Source organism: Muntiacus reevesi, chromosome 22 (assembly GCF_963930625.1).
Source record: "Muntiacus reevesi chromosome 22, mMunRee1.1, whole genome shotgun sequence".
Classification (NCBI taxonomy): domain Eukaryota; kingdom Metazoa; phylum Chordata; class Mammalia; order Artiodactyla; family Cervidae; genus Muntiacus; species Muntiacus reevesi.
This window is the reverse complement of record NC_089270.1, coordinates 22,848,396-22,868,970: the sequence shown is the minus strand read 5'-3', so window position 1 is coordinate 22,868,970 and position 20,575 is coordinate 22,848,396. Positions and strand designations below refer to the sequence as shown.

General features: G+C 42.2%; 1 protein-coding gene across 1 annotated transcript in view; it reads left to right on the top strand.

The window, feature by feature from the left end:
* FRAS1 (Fraser extracellular matrix complex subunit 1) overlaps nt 1-20,575 on the top strand; it is a 506,878-nt gene that overhangs the window by 475,614 nt on the left and 10,689 nt on the right. Inside the window, exons 66-71 of the mRNA XM_065913973.1 lie at nt 225-439; nt 3,990-4,140; nt 6,052-6,159; nt 7,868-8,027; nt 12,104-12,220; nt 18,439-18,605. Coding sequence (XP_065770045.1) covers nt 225-439; nt 3,990-4,140; nt 6,052-6,159; nt 7,868-8,027; nt 12,104-12,220; nt 18,439-18,605 — 918 coding nt within the window. The remainder of the gene's footprint in view (nt 1-224; nt 440-3,989; nt 4,141-6,051; nt 6,160-7,867; nt 8,028-12,103; nt 12,221-18,438; nt 18,606-20,575) is intronic.

Genomic DNA, 20,575 nt, shown 5'->3' with positions numbered 1-20,575 from the left:
CGAACCCGGGTCTTCCACGTCTCAGGCAGATTCTTTACCGTCTGAGCCGCCAGGGAAGCCTGGGAGCCCTGGGGAGCTCTATTACTCATCTCAGAAGAAGGGAAAGCTCTCTCTGGGTGTCCAAAGGATGTGTCCGCTCTCCCTCTCTCCCCAGCTCCCGGGAAGCTGGTGAAGAGCAGGTCCACAGACTGGATTACTGTTCCTTGCTTCTCCCTCCCCCGCAGAGGCAGGGTTCCTGGACGACAGGGTCCATGACAGCATAGCACTGGGGCCTGGCTATGACCGCCCCTTCCAGTTTGACTCCAGCGTGCGGGAGCCAAAGACCATCCAGCTCTACAAACACCTGAACCTGAAGAGCTGCGTCTGGACGTTTGATGCCTATTATGACATGACGGAGCTGATTGACGTCTGTGGGGGGTCTGTAACCGCCGACTTCCAGGTGGGTGCCCCAGGGCTCTGTCTGAAGGCTGCGTGCACCTGGGTATCATGTTAAAGCTTGTTCATTCATTGAACTGAAGCACTTTAATACCCAGTTGCTCCCAGAACTGCACCAACCAAGGGACTCTTCTTTCTAAATCCTTCAAAAGAGACCTTAGCAGCATCATGGCTAGAGCAAGCCCCCCGAGTCCTCTCAGTCAGCTAATTAGAAAATTAATATGGAAAAATGTTTAAATTAAGTTGAAGAAAATTAGCTGTCTGGCACTCATTTATATAAAAATCTAATAGTCTTACTTCTCTAGGTATATATGTCTTTTCCTCTGGGTGTAGTTTGGAAAGGGCTTCCCAGGTGGCTTAGTGGTAAAGAACCCACCTGCCAATGCAGGAGACAAAGGTTTGATCCCTGAGTCAGGAAGATTCCCCCGGAGAAGGAAATGGCAACCCATTCCAGTATTCTTGCCTGGAAAATCCCATGGACAGAGGACCCTGGTGGGCTACAGTCCATGGGCCCGCAAAGAGTGCAACACAACTGAGCAACTGAGCATGCATATTTTGGAAAGTCAAAAAGGTTTACCTCGATGGGAAGGTTATGGCTAAGTCGATGTGTTTTCCCCGAACGGGGAAATGAGTTAAAATGACAGAAGTTCCCTGTCTTTCAGCAGGCAAGTAAAGCACTGTTGTCCCAAGCATCATGACAACTGTTTAAAACACCTTGCTGTCATACCTATTCCAAACTTATGGTTAAAAGTCCTTAAACATCAGTAATAAAGAAAGTCTTTTCTCACTCAGTCATGTCTGACTCTTTGTGACCCCATGGACTCTAGCTTGCCAGGCTCCTCTGTCCATGGGATTTTCCAGGCAAGAATATTGAAGTGGGTAGCCATTCCCTTCTCCTGGGGATCTTCCCAACTCAGGGATCAAACCTGGATCTCCCACATTACAGGCAGATTCTTTACCGTCTGAGCCACTAGGAAAGCCCAACAAAATAAAACATTATAGCAAGAAGTCACAGTCGTAGGAGGGCCATTAATATCAAAGGGACCAGGCTAATGCAGCCTCATGGGAAGAACAATTTTAAAGCAGACACTACCCAATTTTGAGTAGTTATCTCAATAAACTAAGAAAATCAAATATTTGTTTTTCACTTCAAATCAGGTTCAACCACACTGAAAGAGGGGAACCTATAGACGGAATTATGCATAATCATTTTAGGAAAGTTTCTTTGATTGAAATTTGTTTCCTTGAGATGCCTCTTGGTTTGGTTAATTCTTATTTTGTATACACTACTTGTTTCCTTGAGATGCCTCTTGGTTTGGTTAATTCTTATTTTGTATACACTACTTGTTTCCTTGAGATGCCTCTTGGTTTGGTTAATTCTTATTTTGTATACACTATCGCCCTCTACTGAATAGAATTTTAAGGCATTCTGAGGTTTCCTTTGTACTTCTGCAGTTGCATAACTTACATTCACTTTCAAATATGCAAAACTCTGTGATTGGTTCCTTCTTTGGCCCCTCAGAAATTATTATTCTTTCTTCTCCCTAACTTTAATTATAGTTTTGGATATCTTTATTCAGAATATGCTTAAAAATCAAAAAGACAAGAAATTCTTATTATATATGTCCCACTTTTTAAACCAATACGTATATACCACAGAAGTACTTCTTTGCTGTCTGTTTCTTTAAAAATAGATGAAACAAGTGGTATATGGTAGAGTGTACAACTTAAAACCCACCCTAGTTCATATCTTTCTTTATCAAATATTGGCAGAATTAGACAAGACTTAACCTCAATGAACCTCATCTGAAATGGTCACTAGTCATCTCAAAGTGAGACAGCATCTAGCACAAGGTCTGACACAAAAGAGTTGCACAGTAAATATTTATAAGAGTTTTTTTTCCCTAAGGATTAATAAGTAATATGAAGGTTAATAGAGAATAAATGGAAACAGAGGAAAAATAATTTTACCAGTCAACTAGAAAATTTATGGAGGTTCTAACATGAGCAATGGTGAAATTAGGGCAAGTGTATTTAGTAAAACCTGTACATGAGGGGACAGAACATGATGTGAGATCCAGATAAAATCAGAAAATTTCCTAAAGAAGACAGAGTAAGATTTTCACAAAAGATTTTTAAGTGCATAAGGAATTAGCGGAGCCTTTTGAAGAACTTGGAATCCAACTTTAAGTCCCTGACAACTTTGAATATGAAAGAATACTTTGGAAAAATAAAGTTTCAGTGTCATAAATATTGATAAAGCACTTGGCTGTTTCCCTTAACTACCCATGGAAACATGTTACATTGTATATTCAAACAAAATTGTATGTAAGTTCTATAATGTATTATCACATTTAGCCAATGACAAAATATAATTATTTTAAAGTAAGCTTTTTTGTTATAAAGGAAATATGTATTTATGACAGAAAATACAATATACATCTCAAAATATTGAATAAATGAATAATGAATAAACCAACTCCCTCATTCACATACACAGCTTCTCCATGAAGTCTTCTGCTCATATTTTATTATGTTTCAATCCAAGTTTTGTTAATTGCGTAGTAAAATGAAAATGATAGAGCTGAATTAATGGCAATAAAAGGAACTCCTTCAGAAAAAATGTTCTCTTAGAAGTATGGGGTGCTGCCTTTTCAAAATTATTTCAGCAAAGCATTGAATGAGATAGGAAGCTATCCAACTGTGAGCTGTCCGTTGGTAAGTTTCATAGTATAATATCGAAATCCCATGACCTTCTTTCCTATTGGAGAAGGTCTGAGTACTCACTAAGACATCCAGGTCAGCCTCACATTCATCCTAGGATGACTTGGGCATCCTCCCATTTAGGGTTGCTTTATGCTTTCCTGTGGCTCTCTGAAAACTACGGTCAGCCAGGGACTGTGTGCTGACAGTAGATCCCAGATCTGCCCAGATCCTTTGGGAATAACTGTGATGCCTTAAAAATCTCAACCAAAAAAAAAAAAAAAAAAAATCTCAACCAAGGCTTCCAGCAAATGATCAGTGGAGGGAGAGCTTCTCATACTTCAAAAGTGTTTTTAGGGGACTGCCTGGTGGTCCAGTGGCTAAGACTCCCTGCTCCCAATGCAGGGGTCCAGGTTCCATCCGTGATCAGGGAACTAGATCCCACATGCTGCAACTAAAGATCCCACATGCCTCAACTAAAACTCAGCTCAGCCAAAATAAATCAATAAAAATAAATATTTTTTTTTAAAGTGTTTTTAAGTGTTACCTCCTTGAAAAAGTCTTCTCTGATTATCTTACTGAAAGAAGCATCTTGACCATTTCCCACACCTTTATTTTTCACATTTGTGTATCTCCCCTACTAGACGGTAGATTCCATAAGGCAGGGATTTTAGTTTTTTCCCACTGCTAAGGACCCAGTTCCTGGGTGCCTGGCACAATCATGAGTGCTTGATTAATACTGAATAAGTGGCTAAATGAGTGAATGAAGATTGAACCGATATGCGATGCTCATCTAGCTCTTCATCCCGGGGAGAAATAACCCTCTCCTGTGCACCCCACTTGCTCGGCAGGTGAGAGACTCCGCCCAGTCCTTCCTGACGGTGCACGTGCCGCTCTACGTGTCCTACATCTACGTGACGGCCCCCAGGGGCTGGGCCTCCTTGGAGCATCACACCGAGATGGAGTTCTCCTTCTTCTATGACACTGTTCTCTGGAGAACAGGTACACTCACTGACATCTCAACAAGTCTTACCTTATGCTTAAGCAACATTTTATTTTTTAAGTATTGAGTTTTAATGGTAGCTGCATTCCTCATCCTCTTGTCCTATATACAGTCAAAGGAGAGCCACATAAAGTGTAGAAAGGATACAGATCTGTGGTTTCTGAAACACTGATGTTCGTAGATGTTAATGCTGGAAGGCCTCCACCATCTGAATAAATTCAGTCCAGGGAGGCAGGGACCCAGAGTAGAGGACGGCAAGTGATAGACAAGTCCCATACTGCCCCTTTGGGGGTTTGAATGAGTGTGTGCTCTTTTGGAATATAGTCATGTTCATTTCCTCCTAGGTAAAAATGATGTGATTCATGTTGTTTAAGGAGAATAGGGTCTTGAAATCAGAAATAGAGAAATATATCAAGAATAACCTGGGTTACTTTATTCATTTGATACCGAGTTTGCTCCTTCATTGCATCCTTAAAAGTGTTCATTTTTATTTCAAAGACTGCAATGCTGAATTTTTTCAGTGACCTTCACCTTAGGCTTGTCTATGTTACAGCTCTTCTTGAGAGGAGGTCCTCCCAGGGCCTGGGTGGTTGACGACCCTTCAGCTAAGATCCTCAGGCCTCTCTCTTCTGCCTCCCTATACCCACCTTCTCCCACTGCTGCCCCATGAAGCTCCCTTAAAACTCCATGATTCAAAAAAAAAAAAAAAAAAAAAAGCTCCATGATTCTCTCCTCCATTCATTCCAATGGGTCTGAGTTGATTTTTTGTAATTTTTTCCCCCATTTTCACTGTCCTCAACTTCAAACACAGCCCCAAGCTCATTTCCCCTTTTTGTATTGCTCCCATTCCTCCTCTCTCCATCCCTGGTGGTGATTTACTTGACTGGAGGCAGAGTTACTTCATCTGAGTAGATTTCTTTAGATGGAGCTTCACTTCTACTAATGGAAAGTACAGTCTTTCCTTCTGTTAAATGGTTTAAGGTCAAATCATTTATTTATATTATATTTCTCATAAGAAATAACCTCAGGGAGTGTTCACACTCTGGGTCAGATAATTCTTGAGCTGGGGGGGGTTTTAACTTGCTTTCCCCCCTTCTTTGCTTCCCCTTTAGTTTTTGGTCATGCTGAACTCAATGGGTATCATGATTGCAATTGCTCTTATTAAACCCACAGTGGACTCATGTCCTGTCATGCGTAACTAGTTTTCTACAAGCTCACCTGTAATTCTTTATTGCTTTCAATACGAAGTATAGCCACCAAGACATTGGTTATGGTTCTGTTAAGTCCTGAAAGATGTCCTGGTGAGGAAAAGAAAATCCAGTCTGAAGCAGGCATGCTGTAACCACATCCTGGTGTAAAGTTAATAGTAAGAAGATTTAGGGACCATTTTTTTCTGAGCTCTGAAGTGGGACCCTGTACCTGCTCTGAGTGACATCTGCAGGTATAAAGACTGTCAGAAGAATAGAGTTGTGAAAAAAGAACCGAATAGAATGAGCTGTCTTACAATGCTGACAGGCACACATCTCTAAATAGACTCTGTTATTGTTGTTCAGTCGCTAAGTCACGTTCAACTCTTTGTGACCCCACGGACTGCAGCACACCAGGCTTCCCTGTCCTTCACTATCTCCCAGAATTTGCTCAAATTCATGTTCATTGAGTCAGTGATGCCATCCAACCATCTCATCCTCTGCCATCCTCTTCTCCTCTTGCCTTCAATCTTTCCCAGCATCAGGATCTTTTCCAAATAGACCCTATGTTCATGCAAGTATGAAAATCTGTCCTAAGTTACATTCGAGTAAGCATGTGGCTCTTCTTAGAGGTGTCCCTGGGGTAACTCATCTGTAGACTGCTGTCTGGGAGCTCTTCTCCAAGCCTTCACTTGAATGTTCTGTGTGTGGTTGCCTTACCAGGAATCCAGACGGACAGTGTGCTCTCTGCCAGGCTTCAGATAATAAGGATCTACATTCGAGAGGATGGCCGTCTGGTTATTGAATTCAAGACCCATGCCAAATTCAGAGGTAATATCAGTGCCATCCTTTTCCTCAAGTTTTTTTTTTTTTTTTTTATTACTAAGAAACATTCAAGCATAGAGAAAAGTTGAAAGAATAGGACAATGAAGAACAAAACCAACAATTGTAAACATTTTGCTATGTGCATGTATGTACACACACACACACATATTCCCATTTTTTTTTATCACATCATTTGAAGATAAGTTGTGGGCGTCATGCCACGTTACCCTAAATACAGTAAGTCCCCTACATACGAACCTTTCAAGATGCAAACGTGTGCCTAGTTACAGCAAGAAACCAAAACCAAAACCATCAGTGTCAGGCTTGAGTGAAAAATTGTTGCTTGCCTTTCATCTCCTATTGTGTACAATCCTTTAGATCTGTCATCTCCCATCTTCTCTTCCTCCTCCAGTCTAATTCTTTTTGCCTGTTGACTTGATGCCAGCCATTTTACTGTACTACTGTACTTTCCAAGGTATTGTACTGTGAGGATAAAAATGTTTTCTATGTTCTGTGTTTGTGTTTTATGTACGATTTGTGTGGAAAGTATTATAAACCTATTACAGTATAATACTATATAGCCAATTATTATGCTAGTTGCATACCTAGACTGACTTCGTTGGGCTTAGGAATAAACTGGATTTTTGATCACACTTTTGGAACAGAACTCATTCGTATGCAGGGGAGTTATTGTACTTCAGTAGCCACCTCCTGAAACAAGGACCTTCTCTTAAACATCACAATAGCATTACTGTGGGCAAGCTATTTCACACCAATCTAATAACATCTAGTTCCTATTCATGTTCCCTCCATTTGTGTCCCACAAATGTCTTTTATACCATACCTATTTTTATATTTGTTTATATTTGCTTTGCATCTGTGTATATAAAACAAAAGTGAATCCAGTCAAGATCCATAGGTTCCATTTTGGCTATTATACCTCTTTAGTCTCTTTTAATATAGAATGAGCTACCCTATGGCTCAGTTGGGAAAGAATCTCCCTACATTGCAGAAGACCTGGGAGGATTCCCTGGAGAAGGAAACGGGAACCCACTCCAGTACTCTTGCCTGGAGAATTCCATGGACAGAGGAGCCAGGCAGGCTACAGTCCCTGAGATCACAGAGTCAGACAGGACTCTGTGACTAACTTTTACTTTTTTATTTTTTTGATATAGAATAGTTCGCCTACTTTTATTTATTCATGACACTAAATGACTGTACTTTCAGAGAGTGGAGGTGTCTTGCTGAGTAATCCTTACCTTTTAAGGATGTTTACAATTACCTCCTTCCACAAAGGACTTGTGATCCTAAATGAGATTTTTTAAATCTGAAATTGATATTTCTATTTATGAACTACTGAGATCTTTCTACCTCCAAGAAACATGTTGGTTAGAGTTCAGAGCTAAGTGTGTTCAATGTTCATTGTCACATAACTACTCATATTATTGTGAATATGCTCATTAGTGCCATTTCTACAAGGCACATTTATTATTATTTATAAATATATGTGACCCTAACAACGATCATGAGTAGGGTGATGGACTGAGGTAAGAGGCCATGCTGTCCCACCCAGTGTGGGATATATTCTCAGAACCAAGTGGGTAGGTATAACCTTGATTTTTTTATAGAAGAATATTAATTCAGCTCCAAGGCTTTTGTAGGGGATTGACCACAAGCAAACTTACAAATAAATGTGTGTTTCCCCTTGAAATAGGACAGTTTGTGATGGAGCACCACACCCTCCCTGATATGAAGTCATTCATACTGACTCCAGACCACCTCGGAGGAATTGAATTTGACCTGCAGCTCCTGTGGAGTGCTCAGACTTTCGATTCTCCTTATCAACTCTGGCGAGCTACAAGCTCTTATAACAGGTGAGTACAGTTTAGGGGTAAATCTGAAATATTTTCTGCTTCTTTAAGGGCTTTTCTTCAAAAACTAGAAGAAAACTTTTAAAACTTTTCTATTTTAAAAGTGGGATAGACAGAAATAGCCGTCTGGCAACTAGAGAAACAGATGTAGCTCAGATCAGTTTCTGATGTATAAATTGGACAGGGATCACCTTATTTCAAGGGTAAGAATTGGCAAGGTGCACATCCATTTTTCTCACATCACATTGGCCAGAGCTGTCACATGGCACATCTACCTGCAAAGGAAGCTGGGAAATGTGTCCAACTAATATCTTAGTATAATAAAAAAATTTCACTCCAGTGATCACAACCAGTATAAAATCCAGGATCACTAGTTATCAGGTTCAGATGTCACCCCTTATGATTCAATGTCCTGTAAAATAAATAACAAGATTTAGTCTTCTCCTACACCCGATATAGAGGTAGAATGAGATTGGAATAAATATAGTGAGCTATTCCATTTGTAAAAGGAAAGAATAGGACAAGCAAAATGAAAACTTTTAGCATTAAAAGAATAATGGAGGCTATAGTAAATATTGTTAGCCCCATTTTGTTGCTCATGAAATTAGTACATATCTTTAGCATGAAAATCTTATTATTTGCAATTAAAAAGTGGCAAATTGTCCTAAGAATAATTTTAAAAAATTTTATTTTAGTTACAAATGTTTGGACTTATATCAGGTTTTTCTTGTACCTCCTGATTCCTTTGAAATCAATATATAACAAAATAACCTTTATTGTGTTTCCTAGAACCTCATGAGATTGTGCATGTACTTGTCCCAATTTATAGACAGAGAAATGGTCCTCTTTAAATCCTTTGCTGACTCCCCACTGCTTACCAAATGAAGTCCAGCTCTTTGAGCAACACCCAAATCCTTCCCTCTAAGCCTCGCCTCAAACCCAGCTTTCTAACCACATGTGTGCCCAATCTCTGACTCCACCAGTCCATCCATACCTCTTTGCTTTTATTTATAAAAATAAAAATAAAATAAAATAGAAATTTATAATCCGCCTACCCTTCTTGCTCCTTTCCTCCTGCGAATCTCAAACTCCTCTGAGCTCCAGCTCAGATACCAATCCTTCCGAGACATCTTGGCTGACTCTATGCTGTGTTAGAATCTCCTCCTCCTGGTTCGCGTGTTGTTCCAGCTTTTACTATAACACAGCTCAGCATATTATAATGCTCTGAGTCCCATTTCTATTAGATTGTGAACTTCTCAAGGGTAAGCCCCAGAACTGCATGTTTTAGCACATAGTAGTTCCTGAATAAGCATCCTTTGTGAGCTAACATTTGTGGTAAGGAGATTAAATCCATAGATAAATGGCAAAGCAAAGAATAACACCAAGCATTCTGTGCTGTGTACACCGTGAGCCATGCCAAGCAATCAGACCACAGCTACTTAGGGTTGGGAGACCATAGCAGCTGGGGAGCTGGCCAAGGCTTCTCGGGGAGGCTGAGCAACTGATGGGAGACTTCTGGTTTTCAGAAAATCGGGGAAGAGAACCACAGGATTAAAAACCTACCTCCAGACTGTGTTGGGCATATTTGCAGGAATAGTCAAGAAACTGACCTAACTCATATTCAGGGGTGGGAAACATAGAACTGCAGCCCGGGGAGACCATGCCATTTGTCTTGCATTCATTTGTTCAACAGATATTTATTGAACTTTTACTAAGAATACATCAGTGGACGAAATAAAAATCTCTGCACCCACAGGTAGACATAGTGGATGAGTACAGTATGACATGTTAGAAGGTGATGCTGTTGTTGTTATTGTTGCTAAGGCTTGTCTGACTCAGCACTATGGAAAATAAAAGGTTGAGAACAGGGTAAGGGGAATCAGGAGTGGGGGACCTTGTAATTTGTTGGTTAGGAAGTTCAACCTAGGCCTCATTAAGAAGGTACATTCAAGCAAAGACTTGAAGGAAATAAGGGAGCTCACTATGCAGATTATCTGGGTTCCCGGCAAAGTCCCAGAGTTTGACAAAATTTCGGTGGCTGGAATGGAGTGGATGAAGAGGATGACAACAGACAGGGTCGGGCTGCTGTGGGGCCTTGAAGGCCAGTGTGTGGACTTTTTCACTCTGTGCAACAGGAGCCACTACAGGTTCAAGGGGAAGAACAACAGGATCTGGCCTTTTTGTCCTTGTTTTAATTGGAATATAGTAGTTTTACAATGTTGGATTCGTTTCTGCTGCATAGCAAAGTGAACCAGCCACACCTATACATATATCCCTTCTTCCTTGGATTTCCTTCCCATTTAACCCATCTACCCCACTTAAAAGTGAGTTTAACCCATTTCCCATCTACCACAGAACACTGAGTAGACTTCCCTGGGCTCTACAGTAGGTTCTCATTAGTTATCTATTTTGTTCATATCAATAATGTATATATATCAATCCCAATCTCCCAATTCATCCCATCCCATCCCTATCTTCCCTTGTTATCCATACATCTGTTTTCTACATCTGTGTCTCTATTGCTTCTTTGCAATGGCCTAACTTTTGGAAAGCAGGAGTCAGGCATGGACAGTTCTGCTTAATTAAGTAGTTCCATTAAGAGCTACTATTCACATTACACAGGTCAATTTTTGTGTCATTCAAAGATAGTATACAAGATCTCATTTCCTGCTGGTTCCAGCTTTGGAGGAAGATAAGGATCGAGTGAAAAAACTGTAGACATACAGACCTACAGACATACAAACTTCCAGGGCACAAAGGAGCTTAGAAACTAAGTCCTGAAAGTTTGCCTGCTTTGTCTAAAATTGTGCAGCCATGGCAGAAGCAGAGCAAAGGCACGGTTAGACTGTCTCCCCATTTCCAGCCTGGGCCGTCTCACTAAACTGACCCCAGGCTGTGTCCTGAAAGTTGTATTTACTTATTTATTTACTAAGTGTTAGTCACTTAGTCATGTCCAAATCTTTGTGACCCCATGGACTGTAGCCTGCCGGGTTCCTCTGTCCATGGAATTCTCCAGGCAAGAATACTGGAGTGGGTAACCAATCTCTTCTTCAGGGGATCTTCCTGACCCAGGGATCGAACCCAGGTCTCCTGCATTGCAGGCAGATTTTTTACCGCCTGAGTCACCAGGGAAGCTGGCTATTTATTTATGATTACTAAATCTTTGCTATCACTTTGCTAATAAACAGACACAAATAATGCCAAAGAAATGGTCAAAGAAGGAACATGGAGAAAGTGAGGACTGATCCCAAATCACGCTAGTTAGAATTAAGATTCACAGCCCTGAGCTCCTCATTCAGTGGGTGGCAGTCTCCCAAGGCCCTTGAAGAATCTTTCTGCCACTTCTGGCTGTCTGGATGCCTTTCAGGCAGCCTGCCAGGGGCTGGGCTGCTGGATGACAAGTGTGGGAAATGAAGTAGGTGAGGGCTACCAAGGCTCTGTGCTCTCAGGGTCACGACCTACAGAATCTCATGCCCCACTGTAAACGCAGAAATTCCCAGAAGTGATGTTGTTCTTCAGCTTCATTGAAAGGATGAGGGTTTGGGAGAGAAGTCCTGAAACTGAATGCTAATAAAGCAGGGGTGGCAGCCGTCTCTGGAGTGGGGTTAGTTAACCCCCAGGCCTTCACTACCTTTTCAATCAGAGCAGCAGCAGCAGCAGCTGGCTCAGTAAATGAAAGTCTCTGCAGTCCAGAATGTGTAACAAGAAACACTAAACAGACGTTGTCAAGTCAGTTTCACGGGGGTGTAAAAAGGATGCGGCCAGGTCTGTTTTGCTCTCACTGGAACCTTTTAGATTTTTATCAACAGTGTGCCTTTCTCAGCATTTCTCATGGAAAGGACTTGAATAAATGAAAAGAACTCTATTTAACACCTCTGGCTAGTACTCTGAAGTGTGTTAGAATAATTACAAGTGTGATGAATTCCTGAAATTTGTGTCTGCAGACTCCTGAAGTTCTTGGTTGGATGCTGAGCACAAGTATCATCTGAAAACTTGTCTACTGAATTCAGGGTGTTTCTGGGTAAGTAAATAATCTCTAAATTCATCTCTCTAACCATAGTCTGCCTGCCTGTTTCCAGGAAGGATTACTCCGGGGAGTACACCATCTACCTGATCCCTTGCACGGTGCAACCCACGCAGCCATGGGTGGACCCAGGAGAAAAGCCTCTGGCCTGCACCGCACACGCCCCAGAGAGGTAGGGAGAGAGGATTGATCCTCACTATTTGTGAACTCACCTGCTCACTGACGTTTATTTGTAACCCCAAATCCATTTTTCATGGCGCTATCCTGATCGTTCCCTGACCTGCAGAGTGATGAAATAGCGGCCATCTGAGCCACATTCCCAGCTCAGATCTCTCATCCTGTGAACAAGTGTCCCTTTTACAGTCCATTTGCTGCCAGGTTTTTCAAATTTTTGTCCCTCGTGTTGGTGATTTTGCTGTTTAAAATGGCTCCCCAGCAGAGCGCCAAATTGCTGTCTTGTTTCCTACATACAAGAAGGTGGTGATGAGCCAAATGGAGTGTCAGATGAGCTTCATTCAAGCATGAACTTCAGTGCCGTCACCATGAGTTCTATGCTAAGGAATCAACAGTATTTATCAAATAAGGTGTCTTTAGACAGAAAGACACATAAAACAGAGTTAGGTATTGATCACTGATGAAAATGTTGTAAGCAGAGGCTGCAGGAACTTGACCCCTGATGTCCCCCCAGGGGCAGCTGTTCACAATTCATTCATTTCGTGTTCACTGCAGCGTTATAGAATGTAACCACCATGAATAACAAGAATCAAACTGTCCATCAGCCCATCCCCACCTCTGACCTGCGCCTGTCCCTGTTGTGCCGATGTTCATTCATTCGGCCCGTATTTATTCAGCTCTTATTGTGTCCTTGGCTCTCGTCACAGCATGGAGACTCCAGCAGAGGATTAAAAGTCACCTCTGCTCTTAAGCAGTGCATACAGTCTAGTGCCACCTTTCTAGGAGCTGAGCAGAGTGACTGGAAAACATTTCAGAGAGAAGGCGCTGAAAACAGAATCTGACATTGTCATTAAGAGAAGATGATTTGGAATGTGACTTTCAAATCAAGAGTCTGAGACTTGGCCATTGGATTTGGCCATACAGAATTCATCGATAATCTTGATAAAGGGCAGGCTCAGTGGATTGAGGAGGATGAGGCCTGATTAGAGTAGGTTCAAGAGAGAGAGGCAAGAACATGGAGATAAAAGGGACAAAGCAATGCTGAAGGAGTTTTGTTATAAAAGGTTTCAGGGGCATTAGTGGGAAGAGACGAAGGATCGAAAGAGGTTTTGTTTGTGTGTGTTTTAGGTGCAAAATATTTCAGGATGTTTGTGTGCTGGTGAGAATAGCCCTATTGGTCTACTGGGGGAAACAGACAATGCATTGGGAAGAGGGAAGATATGCAGAGCTAAGTCCTCGAGTGGAACAGGGGGCAGACCCAGACATGCGGGGACGGGGCAGCCTTAGCCAGAAGCAGACCCTTCATCTACTAAGAAAGGAAGGCAGGCACAGTCTATGAATACAGGTGAAGGGAGAATTAGTAGCTTGGGAGGGTAAGGATGACCAAGGAGACATCTGACTGAGTCTGTTTTCTCCATGAAATGAGAAGTCAAGCATAGCTCGAAGTAAGGAACAGTGAGGTTTGAGAAGAGAGGAGTAAGTGAAATAGAGTCGTCTCTGAGAGTGGAAAGTAAGTATGGAAGAGAGTTACAGACACAGCGGATCAGCAGTGCTGAGGGCCCTATTGAATTTTTTTTTCCCAAAAAACACATTTATTTATTAATTTGTTGGCTCCACTGGGTCATAGTCGCAGCTCAGGGGATCTTTCATTTCAGAGCACGGACTGCGCTCTAGTTGTGGCATGTGGACTTAGTAGGATTCCCCAACCAGGGACCGAACCTGCATCCCCTGCATTGGGAGGCAGATTCTTAACCACTGGACCACCAGGGAAGTCCCTGAATTGTCTTTAAATTACCATTAAATTGCTTATTAATGTAAGATGACTAGTATGTGTTTAAAGTACATACAATTTGATCAATTTTGACATATATGTACTTGTGAAATATCACCACAATTAAGATAGTGGTAATGTCCATTTTCTTCAAAAGTTTCTTCATGAGCCTTTGGTATCCCCTCTCCCATCTCTTCCCCACACCCAACCCCCCTGGTATCTACTGATCCTTCTGTCGTTACAGATTAGCTTGCATTTTCTACTAATTTGTGTAAGTGGCATCACACAATACGAATTCTCTTTCTCTGACTTCTCTTGCCCGACATGATTGTTTTGACTCACTCGTGGTTGTTGTGTGTATCAGTAGCTTGTTCCTGTTGTTGCTGAGCTGTATGCCATGGTGTGCACACACTACAGTTCATTTATCGAATCAGTTAGTTGATGGACATTTGGATTATTTCCAGTTTGGGCTATTAGAAATAAAGTTGCTATAAACACACATAGATAAGCCTTTATATGGACACATGCTTTCTGTTCTCCTGTGTAAATACCTAGGAGTGGAGTGGCTGGATTCTATGGTGTGTTTAGCTTCTTATGAAACGGGCACACTGTTTTCCAAAGTGTTTATAAATGTGTAACTGTGTGTGTACATCCCCACCATGAATGTGTCAGTGTTCCAGGTCTTCTGCGTCCTGGTAAATGTGGTTGCAGAGGGCCTGCTGTGGTTGAAGAATTAATGAGTGGGAGTAAAAGAGGAGGTGAGCTGGAAAGATAGGAAGTGGTAGGTAGAGTGTGAGATGTTTGAAAGTGAGGTTTTATGGAGGAGGTGCCTAGTAGGATGATGGAGCATAGATGGCTGCAGTGGAGAGGAGCACGTACGTGCTCTTTGGAGGTGAAGACATCAAGGAACTGAGAGGCTCGGGGGGTAGATGGTTCGTCCATTGAAATCGCTGAGACTGAGGGCAGGAGCAAGACTGGAGAGCCTGTAGTCAGTCAGGTGTGGGAGGGACGGTGACCAGGAAAATGGTGGCTGGCTGCAGAAAGGAAGAACAGAGGGCAAAGCATCTAAAGAGATACGCTGGGGAATTTTTTATTCGTGTAATCAAGTTTTATTTTGTTTATTTACTTCTTACTTTATTTTCTGGCTATGCTGGGAGGCCTGTGGGATCTTAGTTCCCCAGCCAAGGATAAAACCAGTGCCCCCTGCATTGGAAGCACAGAGGCTTAAGTACTAGACCACCAGGGAAGTCCCTTTAATACGTTTTTTTAAATTATGAAATGTTTTAGTACCCAGAAGACCATATAGCATGAATATATAAAACCTCAAGAACATTACCTAGTAAGAATTATAACTGCAGTGAACTGGGTATCCCTTGCACTATGATCCTGATGCTAAGTGAGTAATAGTAACTACCAGTGGTATTAGTGACCGTGTATGGAGTGCAGACTATGTGGTAGGCTCTGTACTAAGCTCTTTTTTTTAAATTTATTGATTTATTTTAACTGGAGGCTAACTACTTTACAATATTGTAAGTTCAAGTCTCATTACAGTGATCACCCTCAAGATTGCTTACTGTATTTCCACTTTATAACTAATGAAACTGGGAGTTGGAAAAAAAAAGAAAGAAAACATTCCTGGTACCTTTTAAATACCTTCAATGCCCCGTTCAGTTGTACTCGCCCCAGCTCTCCACTGAGTTAACCACTAGCCTGGTATTTGTACCTGTCATCCCTTGTTTTGGACTTCCCTGGTGGCTCAGATGGTAAAGTGTCTGCCTGCAACGCAGAAGACCGGGGTTCAATCCCTGGGTCAGGAAGATCCCCTGGAGAAGGAAATGGCACCCTACTCCAGTATTCTTGCCAAGAAAATCCTATGGATAGAGGAGCCTGGTAGGCTACAGTCCATGGGGTCCCAAAGAGTTGGACATAACTGAGGGACTTCATTTTATCCCTTGTTTTGGCTTATGGTTCACCTCATATTTAGGTCATCCCTATAGCTCAAATGGTAAAGAATCTGCCTGCAATGCAGGAGACCTGGGTTCGATCCCTGGGTTGGGAAGGTGCTCTAGAGAAGGGAATGTCAATGCACTCCAGTATTCTTGCCTGGAGGATCCCATGGACAGAGGAGCCTGGTGGGCTACAGTCTGTGGGATGGCAAAGAGTTGGACACGACTGAGCGACTAACACTGCTACCACTCACCTCACATTTACTTCTACATGGTTTTGCAGATCTTTCAACTTTATATAAAATTTTCAGACTGCATGAATTCTCACTGTTCCCAGTGAATCATTTGTTGATTCATAAGTGAAATCAGCATGAATGTTGATCCATGTAGCTGCTGTTTGTCTTTCACTGCATTAAGGTAGTCTCCATAGGAATTGTCCACAATTTATTTGACCACTCTGGTTTATAATCCCAGATTCTGTCTATCACTCCGTCTGTCTCTATGTGTCTCTTAGTTAACATATGTGAGAAGTTTCTCCAGGGCAGGTGCTGGGTTGTTTTTTTTTTTTTTTTCTTTTTGAGAAGAGAGAGGAATAATGGTTTGAAATGGCAAAAAGGAGCAAAAAAATCATTAGCCCCACTTCTAGTCCCAGAGTTGGTCAATGTGGAAATCTGCAGGGTGAAGAGTATTGTTGGGTGTACTAAGGCATCAGGGTTGGTTGTCCTTCTTCATCAGGGAGATCTTTACCTGTGGCTTCCCCATTATTCCCAGGGTAAGCCTCCTTAGGCCTAACTGCACATTTGATCATCTCCACATCTTTTGATATGGCTCTGTATGGATGCAATAGGATTCTAAGACATACACAGCTATCTAGTCTGATTCAGGAAATTCAGACTTAATTCAAAAGAACTGTGTCTCCTGTTATGCCTATTTTTGTGAGGTCATTATAACCTTATAAATTATGATTATCATCATCTCAATCTCATCATTCATCCTTTTTAATCAGTAAGTATTTATCCAGTGTCTTATGGCCTGGCACTGAATAGATTCTGATAAAACCAACATCAACAGGAGAAACCTATTTCCCTGAGTCCAGTAAATGAAGTCTTGGCACAATGAATAGTTATATCAAAGCTGTTAAAACAGGGTCAGGCCTACTTTGTGTGGGTTTCTCCTGTGCCCCAAACTCCTTCTTCACCTCAGCCCTCTCAAATCTACCCTGAGCAGTTCAATTAAAAGTAAGGAATGATCAGATGGACTCAGTTGGAAGAATAAAGCATTGAAATTACCACTTGTGCATTGTTGTTCAGTCGCTAAGTCGAGTCTGATTCTTTGCTACTCCGTGAACTGCAGTATGCCAGGCTTTCCTGTCCTTCACTATCTCCCAAAGTTTGTTCAGACTTGTGTCCATTCAGTCAGTGATGCCATCCAACCACCTCTTCCTCTTCTTTAACAAATATATGTGTTAGGAACTTGGCTAGCATCAAAGGTACAGTGGTGAGCAGATAGATATAGGCTATGACTCTATGGAAATTGTAATGGGTGAATCAGACTTTGATCATGCATTCAAATAGAACAGCAAGCCACAATAAGTATTATGAAAAAAAGAAAAAAGAAAAACACTGCACAGTGTATTGAGAACCAATGATAAGAGATCTGACCCAGCCTGGGAGGGAAGAGAAAGAAGGCAAGCTTCCTAGAGAAAGTGGTGTTTGAGATCTGAATAGTAAGAGTTCTCTAGTCAATGGATGGTAGCAGACAAGGAGGGAGCATTCCAGTAGGTTTGTCAAGGTCAAAGTCAGAAAACTAAATTCATTACCTCTAATCTCAATTTGAACCTCAGGGCTTTGCAGAATGAGAGGGCCAGGAAAAGCAAAGAATGTTGAAGAGTCTAAAGGCCAATTAGATTATTCCTGCTCCAAAGAGCAGATGAACCTCATAAGAACTTGAACTAAATAAAGTCTCTCGCCTGTCAGTTCAGTTTGGTTCAGTCGCTCAGTTGCATCCGACTCTTTTTGACCCCATGGACTGCAGCACGCAGGCCTCCCTGTCTATCACCAACTCCCAGAGTTTACTCAAACTCATGTCCATTGAGTTGGTGATGCCATCCAACCATCTCATCCTCTGCTGTCCCCTTCTCCTCCTGCCTTCAATCTTCCCCGGCATCAGGGTCTTTTCAAATGAGTCAGTTCTTCACATCAGGTGGCCAGAGTATTGGAATTTCAGCTTCAGCGCCAGTCCTTCCAATGAATATTCAGGATTAATTTCCTTTAGGATGGACTGGTTGGATCTCCTTGCAGTCCAAGGGACTCTCAAGAGTCTTCTCCAACACCGCAGTTCAAAAGCATCAATTCTTCGGCTCTTGCCTGTACCCATCTCTTTATTCACGAAATGTTTTAGCACCTGCAGCAAAGTGCAGGGTGGGAACAGGAGGGCAGCCCAAATGACTGATGGAAAATCAATCCTACTCTCAAGGAGCTCTTGTTTTTCTGCATTTAGATTCCTGATACCCATTGCATTCCAGCAGACCAACCGCCCAGTCCCTGTCGTGTATTCGCTCAACACTGAATTTCAGCTCTGCAACAATGAGAAGGTGTTCCTAATGGATCCCAACACTTCTGATATGTCACTGGCAGAAATGGATTACAAAGGAGCCTTCTCGAAAGGTAAGCATTCCCTTCACCCAAAGACAGAGACTCAAATGGACTTGAGAAGCTGTTGGATAGGTCTCCTAGAATCTCTGCTTGTCGACTTTCAGTCAGCTCTCCAGGGAAGAGTTCCCCAGGGCTGGTTCCCGGGCAGCCAGGGTTTAGTCAAGGAACAGATTCATATTCTTCCTTTGGGTTATTTCAAAATAAGATCATATTCTTTGTGTTATAATAATCAGTGATGTGATAAGTGTGAAAGTGCTCATGAGTCGTAAGAACGCGGGGCTTCCAGCCAGATTCTAATGCATTGTCTAACTTTGGGTGAATTGCTTCATCTGTCAGTTCCTGAGATTGCAATATGACTGCCTACCATCCTCAAAACCACACCAAACGTCCATGTCTTCTTCAGCAGGCTTGCTCTACTTGAAATGGTTCCTTTGCCCTCCCCCTGCTCCAGACACGGCTCCCTTGACTTTCTTCTTCTTCAGGTCTCTATCTAAATGCTAACCTCCCCAGAGAGACTGGCTTTGACCATACCAGTCAATCTAATACAGGTTTTCATATCTTTCACTTTCACTAAATGTTGTTCATTTTTTGTAGTACTTGTCACAATTTTTAATATCATATTTCTTTACTTTTTTATTGCCTGTCTCTCCCACTAAGACACAGATTGTAATTAAATATCAAATTTGCACATCATCCCATGAATGGGATGCTCAATAAATATTTGTTGAATGAATAAACTATAGATGAATCAATTATCTTTTCTTCCAGTTTCTCTCTTCTGCCTTTTTCTTACTTTTAATCTTTTGCTCATATCTGAGTTTTTTCTCTCATCCTAAAAACATATCCCATTAGAGAAAAATCTCTCATCCCTACCTCTCGCTCAAACTTCAGCCCACATGTCCTCCTTTTCTTTTCTCTGAGAATCTTCCCGAAGGAGTGGTGAACATACACACGGTTCCCATGGCCCTTCTTCCCAGTCACTCCTGCGTTGTCTGTTGCAGACTGGCTTTGTCCTACCGCAGCCCAGAATTCTCTCTCGTCAGACACCAAGCCTATGGATCTGGACACTTTGTTCTCTGGTTTCCTTTGCGCCAGCCTCACCTGATGCCATCTTGCCTTTCTGACCACTTCCCGCTCTCTGGCTGTCCGTCCTCTGCCCCGTCAATGTTGCTGTCTCCACGTTCCATGCTTGGCTCCCTGTTCTCACTTCAGTGCTCCTCCGGTCACCCCCATGGCTTGGCCTCTCCCTATCCTCTGAACTTCCTAACCTCCTGCTATTCCACAGCTGCTCCATGAAAATGAACCTTGTCCCTGGTCTCTTCTGAGCGTCACTTCCACACTTCCACACACAGGTTGAAACTGCCAAACCTCTCCAAGTGATGTCATAAGACTCCTGTTGTTATTGTTCCCTTGCTTAGTCATGTCTGATTCTTTGCAACCCCATGGACTGCAGCACGCCAGGCCTCCCTATCCTTCACTATCTCCCTGAGTTTGCTCAAACTCATGTCCATTGAGTTTGAGCAGATGCAAATGATGCCACTCAGTGATGCCATCCAACCATCTCATCCTCTGTCCCCCGCTTCTCCTCCTGACCTCAATCTTTCCCAGCATCAGGGTCTTTTCCAATGAGTCAGTTCATTGCATCAGGTGGCCAAAGTAGGAGCTTCAGCATCAGCATCAGTCCTTCCAATGAATATTCAGGACTGATTTCCTTTAGGATTGACTGGCTTGATCTCCCTGCAGTCCAAGGGACTCTCAAGATTCTTCTCCAACACCACAAATCGAAAGGATAAATTCTTCAGCACTCAACCTTCTTTATGGTCTAACTCTCACATCCGTACATGACTACTGGAAAAACCATAGCTTTGACTATATGGACCTTTGTTGGCAAAGTGATGTCTCTCTTTTTAATACACAGTCTAGGTTTGTCATAGCTTTTCTTGAGATGTCTAGAACTGGACTCATCTCCCCCTAGACATGTT